Consider the following 20,109-nt stretch of genomic DNA (forward strand, 5'->3'; position numbering starts at 1 on the left):
GGGCTCCACTAGCTGGACAGATAATGCCACAGCCGGGGGTCACTTTTATACAGTGCCCTGCGGCCGTGGCATCAAATATCCAACTAGTCACCCCTGGCCGGGGAACCCTGGGGGAATGGGGACCCCTTCAATCAAGGGGTCCCCCCCCCCAGCCACCCAAGGGCCAGGGGTGAAGCCCGAGGCTGTCCCCCCCCATCCAATGGGCTGCGGATGGGGGGGCTGATAGCCTTTGTGTTAAAAAAAAAAGATATTGTTTTTTCCATTAGTACTACACGTCCCAGCAAGCCTCCCCTGCAAGCTGGTACTTGGAGAACCACAAGTACCAGCATGCGGGAGAAAAACGGGCCCGCTGGTACCTGTAGTTCTAATGGAAAAAAAATACCCAAATAAAAACAGGACACAGACACCGTCGACAGTAAAACTTTATTACACACTGCCGACACACACATACTTACCTATGTTCACACGCCGACATCGGTCCTCTTCTCCATGTAGAATCCCGGGGTACCTGAAAATAAAAGATCAATTATACTCACCTCAACAGGCTCCAGAGATAAATCCACGGACTTGGCAAAAAAAGAAAACGAACAACCGGACCTGCGGACCGAAAGGGGTCCCATGCTGACACATGGGACCCCTCTCCCCGAATGCCGGGACATCACGTGACTCCTGTCACTGATGTCCCTTCAGCCAATCAGGAAGCGCTACTGCCGTGGCGCTCATCTGATTGGCTGGACGCCGTCTGTACTCTGACAGCGCCTCGCACAGCTCACTCCATTACTTTCAATGGTGGGAACTTAGCGGCTAGCGGTGGGGTCACCCGCCGGTCACCGCTGACCGGCGGGTGACCTCACCGCTAGCCGCTAAGTTCCCACCATTGAATATAATGGAGGGAGCTGTGCGATGCGCTGTCACAGCGATCAGCCAATCAGGTTAGCGCAACGAAGTTGCGCTTCCTGATTGGCTTAGAGACCTGTCAGTGACAACTGTCACTGACAGATCTTAATCGTGGATAGGTGTCCCATGTGTCAGCATGGGACACCTTTCAGTCCGTTTTTGGTGCGGGTAAATGCGCTTTCTTTTTTTGCCAAGTCCGTGGATTTATCTCTGGAGCCTGTTGAGGTGAGTATAATTGATCTTTTATTTTCAGGTACCCCGGGATTCTACATGGAGAAGAGGACCGATGTCGGCGTGTGAACATAGGTAAGTATGTGTGTGTCGGCAGTGTGTAATAAAGTTTTACTGTCGACGGTGTCTGTGTCCTGTTTTTATTTGGGTATTTTTTTTCCATTAGAACTACAGGTACCAGCGGGCCCGTTTTTCTCCCGCATGCTGGTACTTGTGGTTCTCCAAGTACCAGCTTGCAGGGGAGGCTTGCTGGGACTTGTAGTACTAATGGAAAAAACAATATCTTTTTTTTTGAACACAAAGGCTATCAGCCCCCCCATCCGCAGCCCATTGGATGGGGGGGGACAGCCTCGGGCTTCACCCCTGGCCCTTGGGTGGCTGGGGGGGGGGGACCCCTTGATTGAAGGGGTCCCCATTCCCCCAGGGTTCCCCGGCCAGGGGTGACTAGTTGGATATTTGATGCCACGGCCGCAGGGCACTGTATAAAAGTGACCCCCGGCTGTGGCATTATCTGTCCAGCTAGTGGAGCCCGATGCTGGTGTTAAAAATACGGGGGACCCCTACTCGTTTTGTCCCCCGTATTTTTGGCACCAGCATCAGGCGCAGAGCCCGGTGCTGGTTTTAAAAATACGGGGGATCCCCTGTCAATTTTTTCCCCGCATTTTTAGAACCAGGACCAGCTCAATGAGCCCGAGGCTGGTTATGCTTTGGAGGGGGGACCCCACGCCATTTTTTCCCCGGATTTTACCGTTCCAGCAATAAAAAAAATAAAAAAATAAAAATATTATTTTAAAAAATATATAAATAATATTTGTGCCTCCCCCAAAAAAAAAAAAAAAACCTAATCCCTTCTAATATAAATAGATCTGCTATTCCTAAAAAAAAAAAACACAAAAAAAAACATGTTTAAAATTTTTTTATTTGTTTTCACCCTCCAAAGTGTGGCGGAGTGAAAATCGCGAATTTGCTGTCTAAAAGCACTGCAGGCGAATTTCCAAACTTGAATTGAATATGCTGGAGGCGAATTGCAGCATCTGTACCATTGCAGAAAAGGCGAATTCGGAAAAAGGCGAATTGAGAAAAGGCGAATTTTGACGGGCCGTTTTTTTGCGAAAAATGATTGCACTGCATAGGCGAATTGATTTTTGGAGGCGGAAACGGCCCGGAATTCGCCTATTTTGCCAATTCGCCCGCTATTGCATATACCCCATTGCGTATGATAAATGCTCCAGACAACCAACTTTCAACTGTCATTTTTCAAACACATGACAGTTAGGAGCGGATTGGAATGAAGCACCATTTATCATATGTGACGAGTTTTAAAACTTGTTGCGGATGATAAAACTTGTTGCAAAATCAGCCCCACAGTCTTTTATTGTTTCATGCTTGTAATCTAAAACAAGTGAGGCACTGAAACCGCTCCCTATGTCTCCTTCCCCAATCAGCGCGAGACTGTAGAGGGCCTCTTGCATCGGTCTTGATTACATTTTATTTTAAAAGTGATTATATATATACTATATATATTTATTTTGTAATAGCTTGTCAGCATATGAACAGAGGTGTATACTGTCTGTAAGTACACATAAAATCATAAAAATGGTTCTTCTTTTCCATTGTTTCCTCTGGGCATTGATAGCATTATGGCCTCTTTCTGGCAGGGGTTCCATATTGATAGATTTCACCATGTACAGGTACAAGGTAAATTCTCACCATCCTCAATGGTGGAACATCAAACTCGCTACTATGTTCCTTCCTCCTATCATTACCAATATCTCCAAATTGTCAGTGTAGTTGAATCGCAATCTCCTTTCCGTTCCCATCGGACACCTTTGTGTCTACTCTATAGGTCGCAAAGGCAATAGCTCAGTTATATATCACTCCATTCTAACGCCACCTTCTCCTGATCATGAACTAGCACGGAATTCGGATATTTTAACTCCTACTGATGACAAGGGATGGTCAACCATTAAGTCCAGGAATGCTAAGGCCTCTATCAGCATAGCTATTCGGGAAACATGCTACAAAGTCTATGCAAGATGGTATTTTGTACCATGTAAAGTCCATAAGATGTTCCCTGTGACATCAAATACTTGCTGGAGACAATGTGGAGAGGTGAGTACAGTCTCCACACTTGGTGGCCTTGTCCAATTATTAGCTCGTCCTTCAATCAAGATTGGTATAAGATCGCACAAGCATTAGGGACATCAGTACCTTGTGATGCTCCACCGGTGCCACATACTAATAAATATCTGAAGAAACTGGTGGTCCATATTTGTGACAACGCCTAGTCTTTAATAGCTAAGAACTGGAAGTCTCCCACGGCACCTTCGGTAGTGGCCCTCCAAGCCTGGGTTAATTTTGTGGCCTCAATGGAGTATATTACATGCTTTAAAAAACAAATCCCTGGCCACTTTTTACCAGGTCTGTTCCCCATAGTATTCCCTCTCGGGTCTGTTGTAACTTTCCACCTCTCCCCCTTTTTTGCATTTTTTTTTTGCAATTTTCCTCCCTTCAGTCTTTCCTTGTTTGTTCTTACACCCCAATTTGTGTCTATTAGTCTATGTCCGGAGGGTTCCGGGCGAGTCTTTAGGGTTTATTCTCCTTTCTGTACTGTTGTCCAATATTGTTATGCAGGTACTACATGTATGTGTACCCTTTGTATTGCATACCTCCCAACATGACCCTCTCCAGGAGGGACACATTGCTCTGCTCCTGGACTTTTCTCTTAATGTAGGATTGCCATCACCTGTGCTGAAACACCTTTCTTATCCATTAACCTGTTCAACACAGGTGCTGGCAATCATACATTAAGAGAAAAGTCCAGGAGCAGAGCATTGTGTCCCTCCTGGAGAGGGTCATGTTGGGAGGTATGGTATTGTATTTTTTATTTATGTACTCTTAATAAAACCTCATTAAATTTTCTGTCTTAAAAAAAAGAATTGTTTTAAAAAGACAGTTTATAGCTGAACAAGAAGGGTTAAAGTAAATCTCCCTGAGCTAAACAAACCAGGAACATAACTCTTCACAGGGAGGACACAACTTCATGTTTGCAGATAATTCACCAGCTCCCTGCAATATCCAGGCAGGAAATTGGAAGTTATGGTTCACCATACATCCAGCATGCTAGAACCGAACTGCAATTACAAGATGCATGCATTAAACCCAGGTCTCCCTTTATACCGGTGAGAGCTGATAAACAGCAGAGGTTTGGATGAGGTACCAGCACTGAAGTCACACTGTATGGGAACCTGTTCCTCAGCTGAAATTCAGGTCTTAGAGGTGAGCACAGCAGGTATCATTAATGATCAGCTTTCATAGTAGTGGGAAACAGCTCATTAAGGAGTCTTGTACAAACCCAGAGTGATGGCAGATGAGAAACTCTTGGCCTAACTATGAGATCCTCTACAAGGCACCTGGAAAGCTTCAACTGACATTTGTATTTACTGCATTATATATTGTTGTATTATGCATATAACCTTTCAGTTCTACTCGTACATTACGTTCAGCACTGAGGGGGTTAATTCCTCATGCTGTTCTGCAATATCCATAATGAATGCCACATTCATAATCAGTGGTAGCTGCAGCACACACCACAGTTTGCATGGGAAGGGTTTAGCACATGTAAACATACATGCAATGTTGTAAGTAATATATCTGCTAGCTGCCTATCACTGGGGACCCAGGACGCAGCATTCAGCTTCATCCACCCAAAACTACCATTGGCTAGTTTCACAGGAGTCTGGGTGGTGGGCTTAGAAGCCAAAAGCTGCGTCCCAGGAGCTTCAGTGGCTGTGATCCACAGTGCTGTGGTTTCCAGGGGACTTTGCATGTATGTTTATATGTGCTAACCGCAGCCCCCCCCATACCCCCCCATGCCACGCAAAGTGTAGTCTGTGCAGCAGCCCACGGGCAGCAGCCGTCAATGTTTATAATGAACTATCAATTCTAGGCACCATTTCAATGTAAATATATAGTTAGAAAAATGAGTTTTATGGTAAGAACTTACCTTTGTTAAAACTCTTTTTGCGAGGTACACTGGGCTCCACAAGGATAGACATTGGGGTGTAGAGTAGGATCTTGATCCGAAGCACCAACAGGCTCAAAAGCTTTCACCTTCTTCCCAAGATGCATGGCGCTGCCTCCTGTATCACCCCGCCTCCGTGCACAGGAACTCAGTTTTGTTAACCAGCTCAATGCAGTAGCAAGTAAAAGAGACGACAACTGCCAGTTGCCACAAACACCACACTATCCCGACAGGAGAAGTGTCAGCGGCTAATGCCATACCAACCCAAAGAAGCTAAGTGCGTCAGGGTGGGCGCCTTGCGGAGCCCAGTGTACCTCGCAGAAAAAGTTTTAACAAAGGTAAGTTCTTACCATAAAACTCGTTTTCTGCTGCGGGGTACACTGGGCTCCACAAGGATAGACATTGGGGATGTCCTAAAGCAGTTCCTTATGGGAGGGGACGCACTGTAGCGGGCACAATAACCCGGCGTCCAAAGGAAGCATACTGGGAAGCGGCGGTATTGAAGGCACAGAACCTTATGAACGTGTTCACAGAGGACCACGTAGCTGCCTTGCACAATTGTTCAAGGGTCGCACCACGTTGGGCCGCCCAAGATGGTCCAACAGACCGAGTAGAATGGGCCTTAATGTGACCAGGAGCAGAGAAACCAGCCTTCACAAAAGCATGTGCAATCACCATTCTAATCCATCTGGCCAGAGTTTGCTTGTGAGCAGGCCGGCCCCGTTTGTGAAACCCAAACACAACAAAAAGAGAATCAGATTTCCTAATAGGAGCAGTTCTCTTCACATAGATACGGAGAGCCCTACCACATCCAAAGACCGCTCTTTGGGAGACAGATCAGGAGAAACAAGTGCCTGAACTACAATCTTCTGATTAAGGTGGAACGAAGAAACCACCTTAGGTAGATAGCCGGGACGAGTCCTAAGAACCGCCCAGTCACGGTGAAATATCAGATATGGGGAACTACAGGACAAGGCACCCAAATTCGACACTCTTCTAGCTGAAGCAATAGCCAGCAGAAACACCACCTTAAGAGAAAGCCACTTAGGGTCAGCTGAACCAAGAGGTTCAAACGGAAACTCTTGTAACGCCTCCAAAACCAACGACAAGTCCCAAGGAGCCACAGGCGAGACATAGGGAAGTTGGATATGCAACACACCCTGAGTAAAGGTATGCACATCAGGTAAGGTCGCAATTTTTCTCTGAAACCACACCGACAAGGCAGATATTTGAACCTTCAGGGAGGCCAGACGCAGGCCTAAGTCCAGACCCTGCTGAAGAAAAGCCAACAACTTGGCTATACTAAACTTGGAAGCGTCATAATCGTTCGATGCGCACCAAACAAAGTAAGAATGCCAGACCCTATAGTAAATCCGAGCAGAAGCTGGTTTCCGGGCCCGCAACATAGTTTGAATGATTGCCTCAGAAAACCCTTTAGCCCTTAAGACGGAAGCTTCAAGAGCCACGCCGTCAAAGACAGCCGGGCTAGGTCCTGGTAGACACAGGGGCCCTGAACGAGGAGGTCTGGGCGTTGTGGAAGTAAAATTGGATTCTCTGATGATAGGCCTTGCAGGTCTGAGAACCAGTGCCAGCTGGGCCACGCTGGAGCTATAAGAAGCAGAATTCCTTTTTCTTGCTTGAACTTCCGAATTACCCTGGGCAGGAGTGACACCAGAGGGAACACGTACAGCAGCCGAAACCTTCACGGTACCGCCAGCGCATCCACGAATGCTGCTTGAGGATCTCTTGTCCTTGCTCCGAAGACCGGAACCTTGTGATTGTGTCGAGACGCCATCAGATCTACGTCTGGAAGGCCCCACCTTTCCACTAGGAGTTAAAACACTTCTGGATGGAGGCCCCACTCACCGGCATGCACGTCCTGACAACTGAGAAAGTCCGCTTCACAATTCAGGACTCCCGGAATGAATATTGCCGATATGGCCAGTAGATGGCGTTCTGCCCACTGTAGAATCCGTGAGACTTCCTTCATTGCTAGGCGGCTTCGAGTGCCGCCTTGATGATTTATGTAAGCCACTGTGGTGGCGTTGTCAGACTGTACTTGAACAGGACGGTTCTGAATGAAATGCTGGGTTCAAGGCATTGAAGACCGCCCACAACTCCAGAATATTGATCGAGAGGAGGGACTCCTCCTTGGTCCACCGCCCCTGAAGGGAGTGTTGCTCCAGCACCGCGCCCCAACCTCTTAGACTGGCATCCGTCGTCAACAGGACCCAGTCGGATATCCAGAACTGATGGCCCCTGCACAGTTGTTGTTCCCGGAGCCGCCAGAGCAGCGACAGACGGACCTCCGGAGTCAATGAGATCATTTGAGACCTGATCCGGTGAGGCAGGCCGTCCCATTTGGCTAGAATCAGTCTCTGGAGAGGGCGAGAGTGAAATTGAGCGTACTCCACCATGTCGAATGCTGACACAATGAGGCCCAGCACCTGCATCGCCGAATGTATCGACACTTGCGGACGAGATGGGAAGCAACGAATCCTGTCCTGAAGTTTCAGGACTTTCTCCTGAGACAGGAACAACCGCTGGTTGTGAGTGTCCAATAGTGCTCCCAGATGCACCATGCTCTGAGCAGGGATCAGGGATGACTTCTTCCAGTTGACGAGCCACCCGTGGGCTTGCAGAAACCGGACCGTCACATCTAGATGACGCAGGAGAAGTTCTGGGGAATTTGCCAGGATTAACAAGTTGTCCAAATACGGCAGTATCCTGACCCCCTGACGGCGGAGTACCACCGTCATCACCGCCATGACTTTTGTAAAGACTCGCGGAGCCGTTGTTAAACCAAAAGGTAACGCCCGAAACTGGTAATGGCAGTTGCCAATCACAAATCTCAGGTATTGCTGATGAGACACTGCTATAGGAAAATGCAGGTAAGCATCCTGTATATCCAGAGAGACCATGAAGTCCCCGGGTTCCAAGGCCAGAACTATAGAGCGAAGGGTTTCCATCCGGAACTTGGAAACCTTCACAAACCTGTTCAATTCCTTGAGGTTGAGAATGGGCCGGGAGGACCCATTCGGTTTCGGGACTAGAAACAGCGGAGAATAGAACCCCCGGCCCCTCTGCGCAAGAGGCACCTGTACGATGACTCCTGTATCCAGGAGGGTCTGTACCACCGAATGTAGAGTGTTTGCCTTTGTCTTGTCCAACGGGACATCTGTCTGGCAAAATCGATGAGGGGGTCGCTTTTTGAAGGCTATGGCATAACTTTGAGTGACGACTTCCCGTACCCAGGCATCTGAATTAGTCTTCAGCCATTCCTGGGCATACCCTAGAAGCCGGGCCCCCACCCTGGGATCCCCCAGAGGGAGGCCCACCCCATCATGCGGCAGGCTTATCTGTCTTGGAAGCTGGCTGACGGGCCGCCCAGGCTCTTTTGGGCTTAGGCTTACCAGGTTTGGAAGTGCGGGCCTGCTTGTTGTACGCCTGACCTTTTGCTTTACCTGAAGGACAAAAGGGGCGAAAGGAAGTACCTTTAGCCTTCGACACAAAGGAGCAGTACTTGGCAGACAGGCAGTTTTGGCAGTAGCCAAGGCAGCCACAATCTTATTTAGATCCTCCCCAAACAGAATATTTCCCTTAAAAGGGAGTACCTCCAGGGTTTTTCTAGAGTCCAGATCCACAGACCAGGATCTCAGCCACAATATCCGGCGAGCCAGGACTGACGTAGTAGAGGCCTTTGGCTGCCAGGATACCGGCATCAGAAGCCGCCTTTTTAATATAACGAGAAGCTGTGACAATATAAGACAAGCATTGTCTAGCATGGTCAGAGGAGATTTCAGCATCTAACTCCAAGGCCCATGCTTCAATGGCCTCTGCAGCCCAAGTAGCTGCAATAGTGGGCCTTTGTGCAGCACCCGTGAGGGTTTAAATCGCTTTCAGACAACCCTCCACACGTTTATCCGTAGGCTCTTTTAGAGACGTGACGGTGGTGACCGGTCCACCATCCTAGCCACATGTGAGTCCACTGGAGGAGGCGTCTCCCAATTCTTAGACAGCTCCGGCAGGGGATAGCGAGCCAGCATCTTCTTTTGAGGCACAAACTTCGTACCCGGGTTTTCCCAGGGTTCCTGACGTATATCAATTAGGTGGTCAGAGTGAGGTAAAACTTGTTTAATCACCTTCTGACGCTTGAACCTATCTGGTTTCTTAGGAGGAACGGATGGCTCGGGATCATCCGTAATCTGTAAAATTAATTTAATAGCCTCCAAAAGATCAGGAACATCCACATGTGAACCACCCTCCCCATCAGCCGTATCTGAGTCAGAACCTGTGGGGTCAGTGTAAGTGCCATCTTCATCTGACGAGGTGTCAGTGACAGCAGTGGATTGTGAGGAGACAAGCGCTCGCTTAGAGGACCCCTTGGACGTAGGCGAGCGACGGTCAGACTTTTTAGTAGTCAGGGACTGGTTTAACTTCTTTATTTGAGCAGATAAATCGTCCGCCCACGGCGGGTTAGCTGCAGGGACCACAAACGGTTGCACCGGCATTGGGGGTCCCATAGGGGGTGTTAGTTTATGAACTAGCGTATGCAGAAGCGTGGAAAACGCGGCCCACGGCGGGTCATTATTTTCCCCCATTGCCACCGTCCCACTGGGGGGCAAGGAGCCCCCAGAACCAGAGCCCAAAGCTGCTATATTCTCCTCATAGGTATCTGCGGCTTCAGCAACACCGGCAGTGTGTTCAGCCTCAGAACCGTTACCCTCAGAAGCAGACATGATATAACTTGCAGTATCAGGTAACACAGTACAATTTGTCAGCAGCACAATACCTCTAGCCCAAACCCCTGTGCAGTGTAGTCAGCACCAGCAGAGATAAAGGAGAGATATGGTGACTAAATCACAGAGAAAAATACGTAATACAGTATATCTTTGTGAAAATCCTATATTAGATAAAACCTGATGCACCAAGCCCCCTCAGGTTATAGAATATAGGGATAGCAGGTTGAGTGAAAGACACGAAATGGACACCACTCAGCTATTAAATGCACACACAAATAGTCACAGTCTGTACAATGCAGAGGTTATTACTAACAATAATACTGCACTGGACTAGCTTACACAGCTATATAACAATAGATATAACAGTACACAGTAAGAACTGGATGTATATCACAGGGTAATTGTACTAGGAAATCCTGACTAAGTGCACTCTTTCTTAACTAACACTGACTAAAAAAGGCAGGCAGAATACTGGAGTGTCTTGTAAAGTCACAGCGCTGACAACCAGGCGGCTTTACATAGGAGGATTTGCCCAAGCATTCCCAGGAACAGTGAGCTGAGGGATAATGGTGCCGCAGACACTGACAGGGAGTGAGGGAGAGACAGATATGCAGCTCTAGGGCGGGAACATTTGCGGGAAATGGCGCCCTGTGGCTGGGAGAGGGGCTCCAGGTCTAAGCCTCATCCCCTCTGCTGGCAAAACCACCGGGTACTGCGGGCTACTTGTAAAAAGGTTTAGAGAGAAAACCTGACCTGCACCCATGCCCTGGTGATCTAGTGGGATCACCTGTACTGCCACAGTGTCCACCGCCAGCGCGCGCTGCCCGCCTCCCACCGGCCGCGCCGGATCTCGATAAAGTGCGGGTCCCGCGAGCGGGGACCCACTTACCTCCTCCCGAAGTGCGGCCACGCGATCCCGGAGAACCCCAGCCGTGTGTGACTAACTTGGAAGAAAACCGGAGCCTCCTGCTGTAGGTACCCGGCAACCAGGGCACGGGAGTGTACAGCGCCGCTGGGGGAGAGATAGAGCTGCAGTAGGCAATATCTACTGACATCCAACACAATCTGTACCTCTGCTGCAGCCCTTGTAGTCTTCTTTTTTCCTCAGAAAAAGCTTTTTCTAGAGCTGCTGTGAGCAGCTCTTGCTATGCATCTTGGGAAGAAGGTCAAAGCTTTTGAGCCTGTTGGTGCTTCGAATCAAGATCCTACTCTACACCCCAATGTCTATCCTTGTGGAGCCCAGTGTACACCGCAGCAGAAAATTGAATTCCAGACCGCATGGCAAGGATATCTAAAAATGTTTAGATGTATGGACTGTATTTCTAAGATATGTTGGATTATAAGGAATAGTCATTTTGGGGAATCATCAACTCGGGTTACTCAAGGTCGAGTAACAACCTCTATTCTAAGCACAAACAGAAATCTGTAAATGCTTGGAAGACTGATATCATCCGGTTACGCTGTGCGAAAAAGGAAACGGTTAAACACTGACACCGAACGCACTGCTGCCCAACTTTTACAATTGTACTCTAAAATGGCTAAGCACTGTATAGTTCTTTTCTTTTCCAAGCACCGGCAAAGCCTGCATAGCAGTTATAGAAGGACTCTACAAGCACTGTGCGATGATATCAGGAACTAGAGGTAGACACTGCAGGCAATGGGGAACAGGAATGAGGAGAGCAGGCAGGGCATAGGGGGAACAAGCAAAGAGACATGGCAGTCAAGAGACATTAGGTAAGCGCCCCCAGAAAATCAGACAGAGCAGGTGAAGTTTCTGTGGACAATGTAGATTTGACGTGTGTGTGTGTCAGGCGTTCTTTATTGTTTGCAAGGCTCAAAAGTGACCCAGCTTAAGTTGTGCACTGGATGCCTTAACGGATAATGCCTACAGGAAGTAAAGTTTTTTTAGTTGGAAAGATAAGCTGTAAATGTAAATATATTAGCATAAGAAAATGGAGAAATCTTTGATGGCGCCTTCCTTACTGGGATACGTACAGTCTACTCTCAACCCTCTACTCTAATTTCATTGAATGGTGCTGACTCAGGGCCTTTCCCTCTCTCCAGCAGGACTTTGCAGAGGTGTCCACTGTCCCAGCTAATATTTGCTTTATTTATAGAGATGCTGGACTGCTCGGATCCATGTCTCTCAAGATGTCGCGCGTGACATAATAGGTTTCAAAGAGTTTCAAATTTCCTTATTTGCAGATGATGTCTTACCCGTTCCTCTCCTTACCTATCCTTTCTGAACCACTTTTTCTGTCCACCTATGGGACAACTTCGAAATATAAGATTCATTACTATAAAATTGAGTCTCTGTCAGTTCATATTCCTGCTCCCCTCTTAGATCAGCTGCAGCATAACTAAAAACACAGTTATCTGGGTGTTTTTCTAAGTCAAAGTTGTGACTCTCTCTATAAACAAATCTACCCTGCTGTCCTTTCCACCATGAAAACAGATTTATTCCAATGGCGTGGTCACAACATTTGTGGTTTCAGATGGATTGTGTTCTCAAAATGAATCTCCTGCCAAGGCTCCTCTGCCTATCACAGATGCTGCCTGTAAGGGCTCCTAATACCGTCCTTCCCAGATCCATTCTTGGTTTGGACAGTTCATCTGGAGAGATAAAAACCCTAGAACTAGTTTTGCCAATTTGTGTAGCGCCAACACGAATGGTGGTAGAGGTTTCCTGGATGTTAAGCTTTATTATTTACTCTTCCACCTTAGCCAGGCTGTCACATGTTTTGCTTCCGGTAGTCCTCTGCGTTGGATTGTTCTGGGGGATTTTATTTGTGCAATGACATTCTTGCCTCCCCTTCAAGTTTTCTCCCCGCATTCCCGACCATGGGGTTCATTCCGACCTGATCGCACGCTGCGCTTCTTGTCAGCCGTGTGATCAAAAGTGAACTGCAAATGCGTGGCGGCCGCATTGCGCAGGTGCGCCGTGGCCTGGCTACGGCTGTCGCCTGGCAGCGACGCCGCTAACGAAGAAAGCAGTCGCAGTGGCGACCGAAAGAAGATTGACAGGAGGAAGGCGGAACCGGGCGTCAACACATCGTTTTCTGGGCGTGGAGATCCAAACGCAGGCGTGTCGAGGCGTTTGGAGGGCGGATGTCTGACGTCAATTCCGGGACCTGCAACGCTGGATTGATCGCACATGGTAAGTAACTCTTACCCTGGTCTTGTTCTACACAAAACTTTTTTTGCATAGCAGGGCTGCACAAGCGATCTCAGCCTTGCAATGCAAAAAAAAAATACACTCCCCCATAGGCGGCGTGTAGTTGCTACGTGCGATCAACTCGGAATGACCACCCTAGTCTGTTCTACTCACCCAGTTACAGTACCAGTTTTGCCTGTCAAATATGGGACTTCTGTTACAGGTGTTACAAACTGACCTGTAGCTATTCCCCTCTCACTCCACTTTGGGGAATCCCCAAACTTTCTCCAGGATTGTCCCTCTCCTGAAATAGGGGTGTCAGGTTTGTGGAGGGCGTGCTCAGTGATGCTGGCTGCATCTCCCTAGATGACCTGCATGCAAAATTCTCCTTTCCCGATATTAATGTATTTCAATATCTTCAATTGCACCATCTTACCTCTTTCCTTCACTTGGACCTGTGCCATCCCCTAAATTCCTTTGAGTCCCTCTGTTACTGTAGAGTCTTACTGTTACTGCTCTGCTCATCTTGGAAGAACCCTCCATACCTTAGTGTGAGGAAGACTTGTTTGAGGATAAATTGGCTACCCAAATCCTTAATGCAGATCGATGTCTAGTTGCCTCTCACTGGAAAAGCCCTGTCCCCCTCTGCAGCTATCAATAAAATTTGCCAATAGGCTGCAATGGTCAAAAATTACAGTTTATCTTAATTCTAATTCTCACCAATTCCTTCAAGTCTGGTGTCCTTGGCACATTTTGGTTAGACCCTTCTCCACCCATACTTCTTCATGTGGACCAATTCCTCCACTTCTCTTTTATCATTGCTCTACGTTTCTAGTGTCAACCTTTTGGGCACTTCTTTCCCCTCCTCCTCCTTTATTTATATTTTTTTTCCCCCTACGTATATCCTAAAGTGTATTTATTACATATACAATTTCAATTATTTTTCTTCTTGTTCTCAAGGCTATGTAAGTTTGATGTATTTTGTTACACCAATTATGCAAAACAGTTTCAAAGTTAGCCATGGTGCGCCTCTAAACGACCAGCAATCTTGCTAATGGCCGTGACAAGTTGCCTTCGTCCCGGACCATCCGAGATTGCTGGTGCACACCGTGCGATGTAATGAACAATGGAATGATATCTTGTGCCATTCTTCATTAACATGAACGGGATCAGTACGTAATCCCGCTGGACGGGATCCCGGCGGTCGAAATACAGACGCCGGAATCCCGACCGCACAATCCCGACAGGGGTGGCGAGCGGAACGCAGCCCCTTGCGGACACCCACGGAGGGAAAATATGTCGGGATTGTGGCGGTCGGGATTCCGGCGTTGGTATTTCGACCGCCGGGATCCCGGCCAGCGGGATTTTGACCGCCTCCCACATGAACAGTGCCTCATACATCCCACATGAACAGTGCCTCATACAATATCTTCTGATTGACCAGCAGCACGGTCAACCAAATGATGCAAGCCGCAATTGCGCATGCACACTAATCAATATGCACGATTTGTTGATCCAACATGACAAATCGTGCCGATATCATTTAGGTGTGTACCCGGCCTTATGCTGGGTACACACCTACAGATATATCTGCAGATATATCTAAAGAAGGATCGGGCAGTGTGCTTTGCCAAGAGAATGGTCGATATATCGGTCTAGTAAGTACGCACGTACTGTTTTGAGCGCACCTTGATATTGGTTTGTTGTTGTGTTTTGTTTGTTTATATTTTCCTTTGCAGCGGTGTTGGTCTGCCCCTCTGCTCCGTGTTGTTTTTCTCTTAATAAAATACTTTTACTTATTAATAAATACACTTAGTAATAAAATACTTGAAAAAAATAATTAGAAAATGTAGACATCTGCTGAAAAATTCAATACAAACATTTTCTACTAAGGCCCAAACTGTGACAGCTCTGTCATTACCATCGTCCACAAGGAGACAGCTGTAAATACAGTCAAAGTTTTGCCCAATATCAAGTAATGGTCACCTTTGCCTTAGTTCCCATAGGTTTATGCAGCTCCCAGCGGGTAGTTCTGATAGTGCTTTCTCCTTGCATCTGCTGGGTTGCTCTCCCAGTCTGCAGAACCTCAAACAGTGTTGATTTCCCTTGACGTGCGGGACCCACAATGATCATCTTCACAAGATGACAGCGCTCTGCTTTCCTCAGCTGGGCACGCAGGTACGCCAATATGGTCACTGGTCCTAGACAGGTGACAAGATCAGCAGGTAAATAATTTATTTACATACAGAAAAAAAAGACAGAATGCAGATGCCACGCTCTAGTACTAAGTACTGCTAATCAGAATAAAAAGGATTTTAATACCTACCAGTAAATCCTTTTCTCGTACTCCATAAGGGATATTGAGGGGAAACTAGTACGATGGGGTCTAGACTGGGTCCAAAGGAGCCAGTGCACTTTAAATTTCTTCAACTGGGTGTGCTGGCTCCTCCCCTCTATGCCCCCTCCCACAGGCAGTTATAGGTAAAAACGTGAAAGAAGGAGAAAGGACATATATGAGAGAAGGAACATGATAACAGTAGTGGTGGTGAGATTTACACACTAACACACCACTAACATACAACAACCAGCAACAGCTGGTAACAACAGCAACAGCTGAACAGGCAACTATAGAACAAGAACCTGCAGAAATGTCCACGCACTGAGACGGGTGCCCAATATCCCTTATGGACTACGAGAAAATAAGAATTTACTTACCGATAATTCTATTTCTCGGAGTCCGTAGTGGATGCTGGGGTTCCTGAAAGGACCATGGGGAATAGCGGCTCCGCAGGAGACAGGGCACAAAAAGTAAAGCTTTACGATCAGGTGGTGTGTACTGGCTCCTCCCCCTATGACCCTCCTCCAAGCCTCAGTTAGGTACTGTGCCCGGACGAGCGTACACAATAAGGAAGGATTTTGAATCCCGGGTAAGACTCATACCAGCCACACCAATCACACTGTACAACCTGTGATCTGAACCCAGTTAACAGTATGATAACAGCGGAGCCTCTAAAAAGATGGCTCACAACAATAATAACCCGATTTTTGTAACTATGTACAAGTATTGCAGACAATCCGCACTTGGGATGGGCGCCCAGCATCCACTACGGACTCCGAGAAATAGAATTATCGGTAAGTAAATTCTTATTTTCTCTATCGTCCTAGTGGATGCTGGGGTTCCTGAAAGGACCATGGGGATAATACCAAAGCTCCCAAACGGGCGGGAGAGTGCGGATGACTCTGCAGCACCGAATGAGAGAACTCCAGGTCCTCCTTAGCCAGGGTATCAAATTTGTAGGATTTTACAAACGTGTTTGCCCCTGACTAAATAACCGCTCGGCAAAGTTGTAAAGCCGAGACCCCTCGGGCAGCCGCCCAAGATGAGCCCACCTTCCTTGTGGAATGGGCATTTACATATTTTGGCTGTGGCAGGCCTGCCACAGAATGTGCAAGCTGAATTGTATTACACATCCAACTAGCAATAGTCTGCTTAGAAGCAAGAGCACCCAGTTTGTTGGGTGCATACAGGATAACAGCAAGTCAGTTTTCCTGACTCCAGCCGTCCTGGAACATATTTTCAGGGCCCTGACAACATCTAGCAACTTGGAGTCCTCCAAGTCCCTAGTAGGTGCAAGGCACCACAATAAGCTGGTTCAGGTGAAACACTGACACCACCTTAGGGAGAGAACTGGGGACGAGTCCGCAGCTCTGCCCTGTCCGAATGGACAAACAGATATGGGCTTTTTTGAGAAAAAACCACCAATTTGACACTCGCCTGGTCCAGGCCAGGTCCAAGAGCATGTTCACTTTTCATGTGAGATGCTTCAAATCCACAGATTTGACTGGTTTTAAACCAATGTGTTTTGAGGAATCCCAGAACTACGTTGAGATCCCACAGTGCCACTGGAGGCACAAAAGGGGGTTGTATATGCAATACTCCCTTGACAAACTTCTGGACTTCAGGAACTGAAGCCAATTCTTTCTGGAAGAAAAATCGACAGGGCCGAAATTTGAACCTTAATGGACCCCAATTTGAGGCCCATAGACACTCCTGTTTGCAGGAAATGCAGGAATCGACCGAGTTGAAATTTCTTCGTGGGGCCTTCCTGGCCTCACACCTCGCAACATATTTTCGCCACATGTGGTGATAATGTTGTGCGGTCACCTCCTTTCTGGCTTTGACCAGGGTAGGAATGACCTCTTCCTGAATGCCTTTTCCCTTAGGATCCGGCGTTCCACCGCCATGCCGTCAAACGCAGTTGCGGTAAGTCTTGGAACAGACATGGTACTTGCTGAAACAAGTCCCTTCTTAGCGGCAGAGGCCATAAGTCCTCTGTGAGCATCTCTTGAAGTTCCGGGTACCAAGTCCTTCTTGGCCAATCCGGAGCCATGAGTATAGTTCTTACTCCTCTACGTCTTATAATTCTCAGTACCTTAGGTATGAAAAGCAGAGGATGGAACACATACACCGACTGGTACACCCACGGTGTTACCAGAACGTCCACAGCTATTGCCTGAGGGTCTCTTGACCTGGCGCAATACCTGTCCCGTTTTTTGTTCAGACGGGACGCCATCATGTCCACCTTTGGTATTTCCCAACGGTTTACAATCATGTGGAAAAAACTTCCCAATGAAGTTTCCACTCTCCCGGGTGGAGGTCGTGCCTGCTGAGGAAGTCTGCTTCCCAGTTTCCATTCCCGGGATGAAACACTGCTGACAGTGCTATCACATGATTTTCCGCCCAGCGAAAAGTCCTTGCAGTTTTTGCCATTGCCCTCCTGCTTCTTGTGTCGCCCTGTCTGTTTACGTGGGCGACTGCCGTGATGTTTTTCCCACTGGATCAATACCGGCTGACCTTGAAGCAGAGGTCTTGCTAAGCTTAGAGCATTATAAATTTACCCTTAGCTCCAGTATATTTATGTGGAGAAAAGTCTCCAGACTTGATCACACTCCCTGGAAATTTTTTCCTTGTGTGACTGCTCCCCAGCCTCTCGGGCTGGGCTCCGTGGTCACCAGCATCCAATCCTGAATGCCGAATCTGCGGCCCTCTAGAAGATGAGCACTCTATAACCACCACAGGAGAGACACCCTTGTCCTTGGATATAGGGTTATCCGCTGATGCATCTGAAGATGCGATCCGGACCATTTGTCCAGCAGATCCCACTGAAAAGTTCTTGCGTGAAATCTGCCGAATGGAATTGCTTCGTAGGAAGTCACCATTTTTACCAGGACCCTTGTGCAATGATGCACTGTTTTTAGGAGGTTCCTGACTAGCTCGGATAACTCCCTGGCTTTCTCTTCCGGGAGAAACACCTTTTTCTGGACTGTGTCCAGAATCATCCCTAGGCACAGCAGACGTGTCGTCGGGATCAGCTGCGATTTTGGAATATTTAGAATCCACCCGTGCTGTTGTAGCAGTATCCGAGATAGTGCTACTCCGACCTCCAACTGTTCCCTGGACTATGCCCTTATCAGGAGATCGTCCAAGTAAGGGATAATTAAGACGCCTTTTTTTCGAAGAAGAATCATCATTTCGGCCATTACCTTGGTAAAGACCCGGGGTGCCGTGGACAATCCAAACGGCAGCGTCTGAAACTGATAGTGACAGTTCTGCACCACGAACCTGAGGTACCCTTAGTGAGAAGGGCAAATTTGGGACATAGAGGTAAGCATCCCTGATGTCCCGGGACACTATATAGTCCCCTTCTTCCTGGTTCGATATCACTGCTCTGAGTGACTCCATCTTGATTTGAACCTTTGTAAGTGTTCAAAATTTTTTTAGAATAAGTCTCACCTAGCCTTCTGGCTTCAGTACCACAATATAGTGTGGAATAATACCCCTTTTCTTGTAGTAGGAGAGGTAATTTAATTATCACCTGCTGGGAATACAGCTTGTGAATTTTTTCCCATACTGCCTCCTTGTCGGAGGGAGACCTTGGTAAAGCAGACTTCAGGAGCCTGCGAAGGGGAAACGTCTCGACATTCCAATCTGTACCCCTGGGATACTACTTGTAGGATCCAGGGGTCCTGTACGGTCTCAGCGCCATGCTGAGAACTTGTCAGAAGCGGTGGAACGCTTCTGTTCCTGGGAATGGGCTGCCTGCTGCAGTCTTCTTCCCTTTCCTCTATCCCTGGGCAGATATGATCTTATAGGGACGAAAGGACTGAGGCTGAAAAGACGGTGTCTTTTTCTGCAGAGATGTGACTTAGGGTAAAAACGGCGGATTTTCCAGCAGTTGCCGTGGCCACCAGGTCCCATGGACCGACCCCAAATAACTCCTCTTCCTTTATACGGCAATACACCTTTGTGCCGTTTGGAATCTGCATCACCTGACCACTGTCGTGTCCATAACATCTTCTGGCAGATATGGACATCGCATTTACTCTTGATGCCAGAGTGCAAATATCCCTCTGTGCATCTCGCATATATAGAAATGCATCCTTTAAATGCTCTATAGTCAATAAAATACTGTCCCTGTCAAGGGTATCAATATTTTTAGTCAGGGAATCCGACCAAGCCACCCCAGCTCTGCACATCCAGGCTGAGGCGATCGCTGGTCGCAGTATAACACCAGTATGTGTGTATATACTTTTTATGATATTTTCCAGCCTCCTGTCAGCTGGTCCTTGAGGACGGCCCTATCTATAGACGGTACCGCCACTTGTTTTGATAAGCGTGTGAGCGCCTTATCCACCCTAAGGGGTGTTTCCCAACGCGCCCTAACTTCTGGCGGGAAAGGGTATACCGCCCCTAATTTTCTATCGGGGGGAACCCACGCATCATCACACACTTTATTTAATTTATCTGATTCAGGAAAAACTACGGTAGTTTTTTCACATCCCACATAATACCCTCTTTTGTGGTACTTGTAGTATCAGAAATATGTAACACCTCCTTCATTGCCTTTAACGTGTGGCCCTAATAAGGAATACGTTTGTTTATTCACCGTCGACACTGGATTCAGTGTCCCTGTCTGTGTCTGTGTCGACCGACTAAAGTAAACGGGCGTTTTAAAAACCCCTGACGGTGTTTTTGAGACGTCTGGACCGGTACTAATTGT

General features: G+C 47.7%; 1 protein-coding gene across 1 annotated transcript in view; it reads right to left on the reverse strand.

The window, feature by feature from the left end:
- LRRK1 (leucine rich repeat kinase 1) overlaps positions 1-20,109 on the reverse strand; it is a 244,638-nt gene that overhangs the window by 61,677 nt on the left and 162,852 nt on the right. Inside the window, exon 15 of the mRNA XM_063925660.1 lies at positions 15,035-15,249. Coding sequence (XP_063781730.1) covers positions 15,035-15,249 — 215 coding nt within the window. The remainder of the gene's footprint in view (positions 1-15,034; positions 15,250-20,109) is intronic.

The sequence above is a fragment of the Pseudophryne corroboree genome, chromosome 6 (assembly GCF_028390025.1).
Source record: "Pseudophryne corroboree isolate aPseCor3 chromosome 6, aPseCor3.hap2, whole genome shotgun sequence".
In the NCBI taxonomy this organism is placed as follows: Eukaryota; Metazoa; Chordata; class Amphibia; order Anura; family Myobatrachidae; genus Pseudophryne; species Pseudophryne corroboree.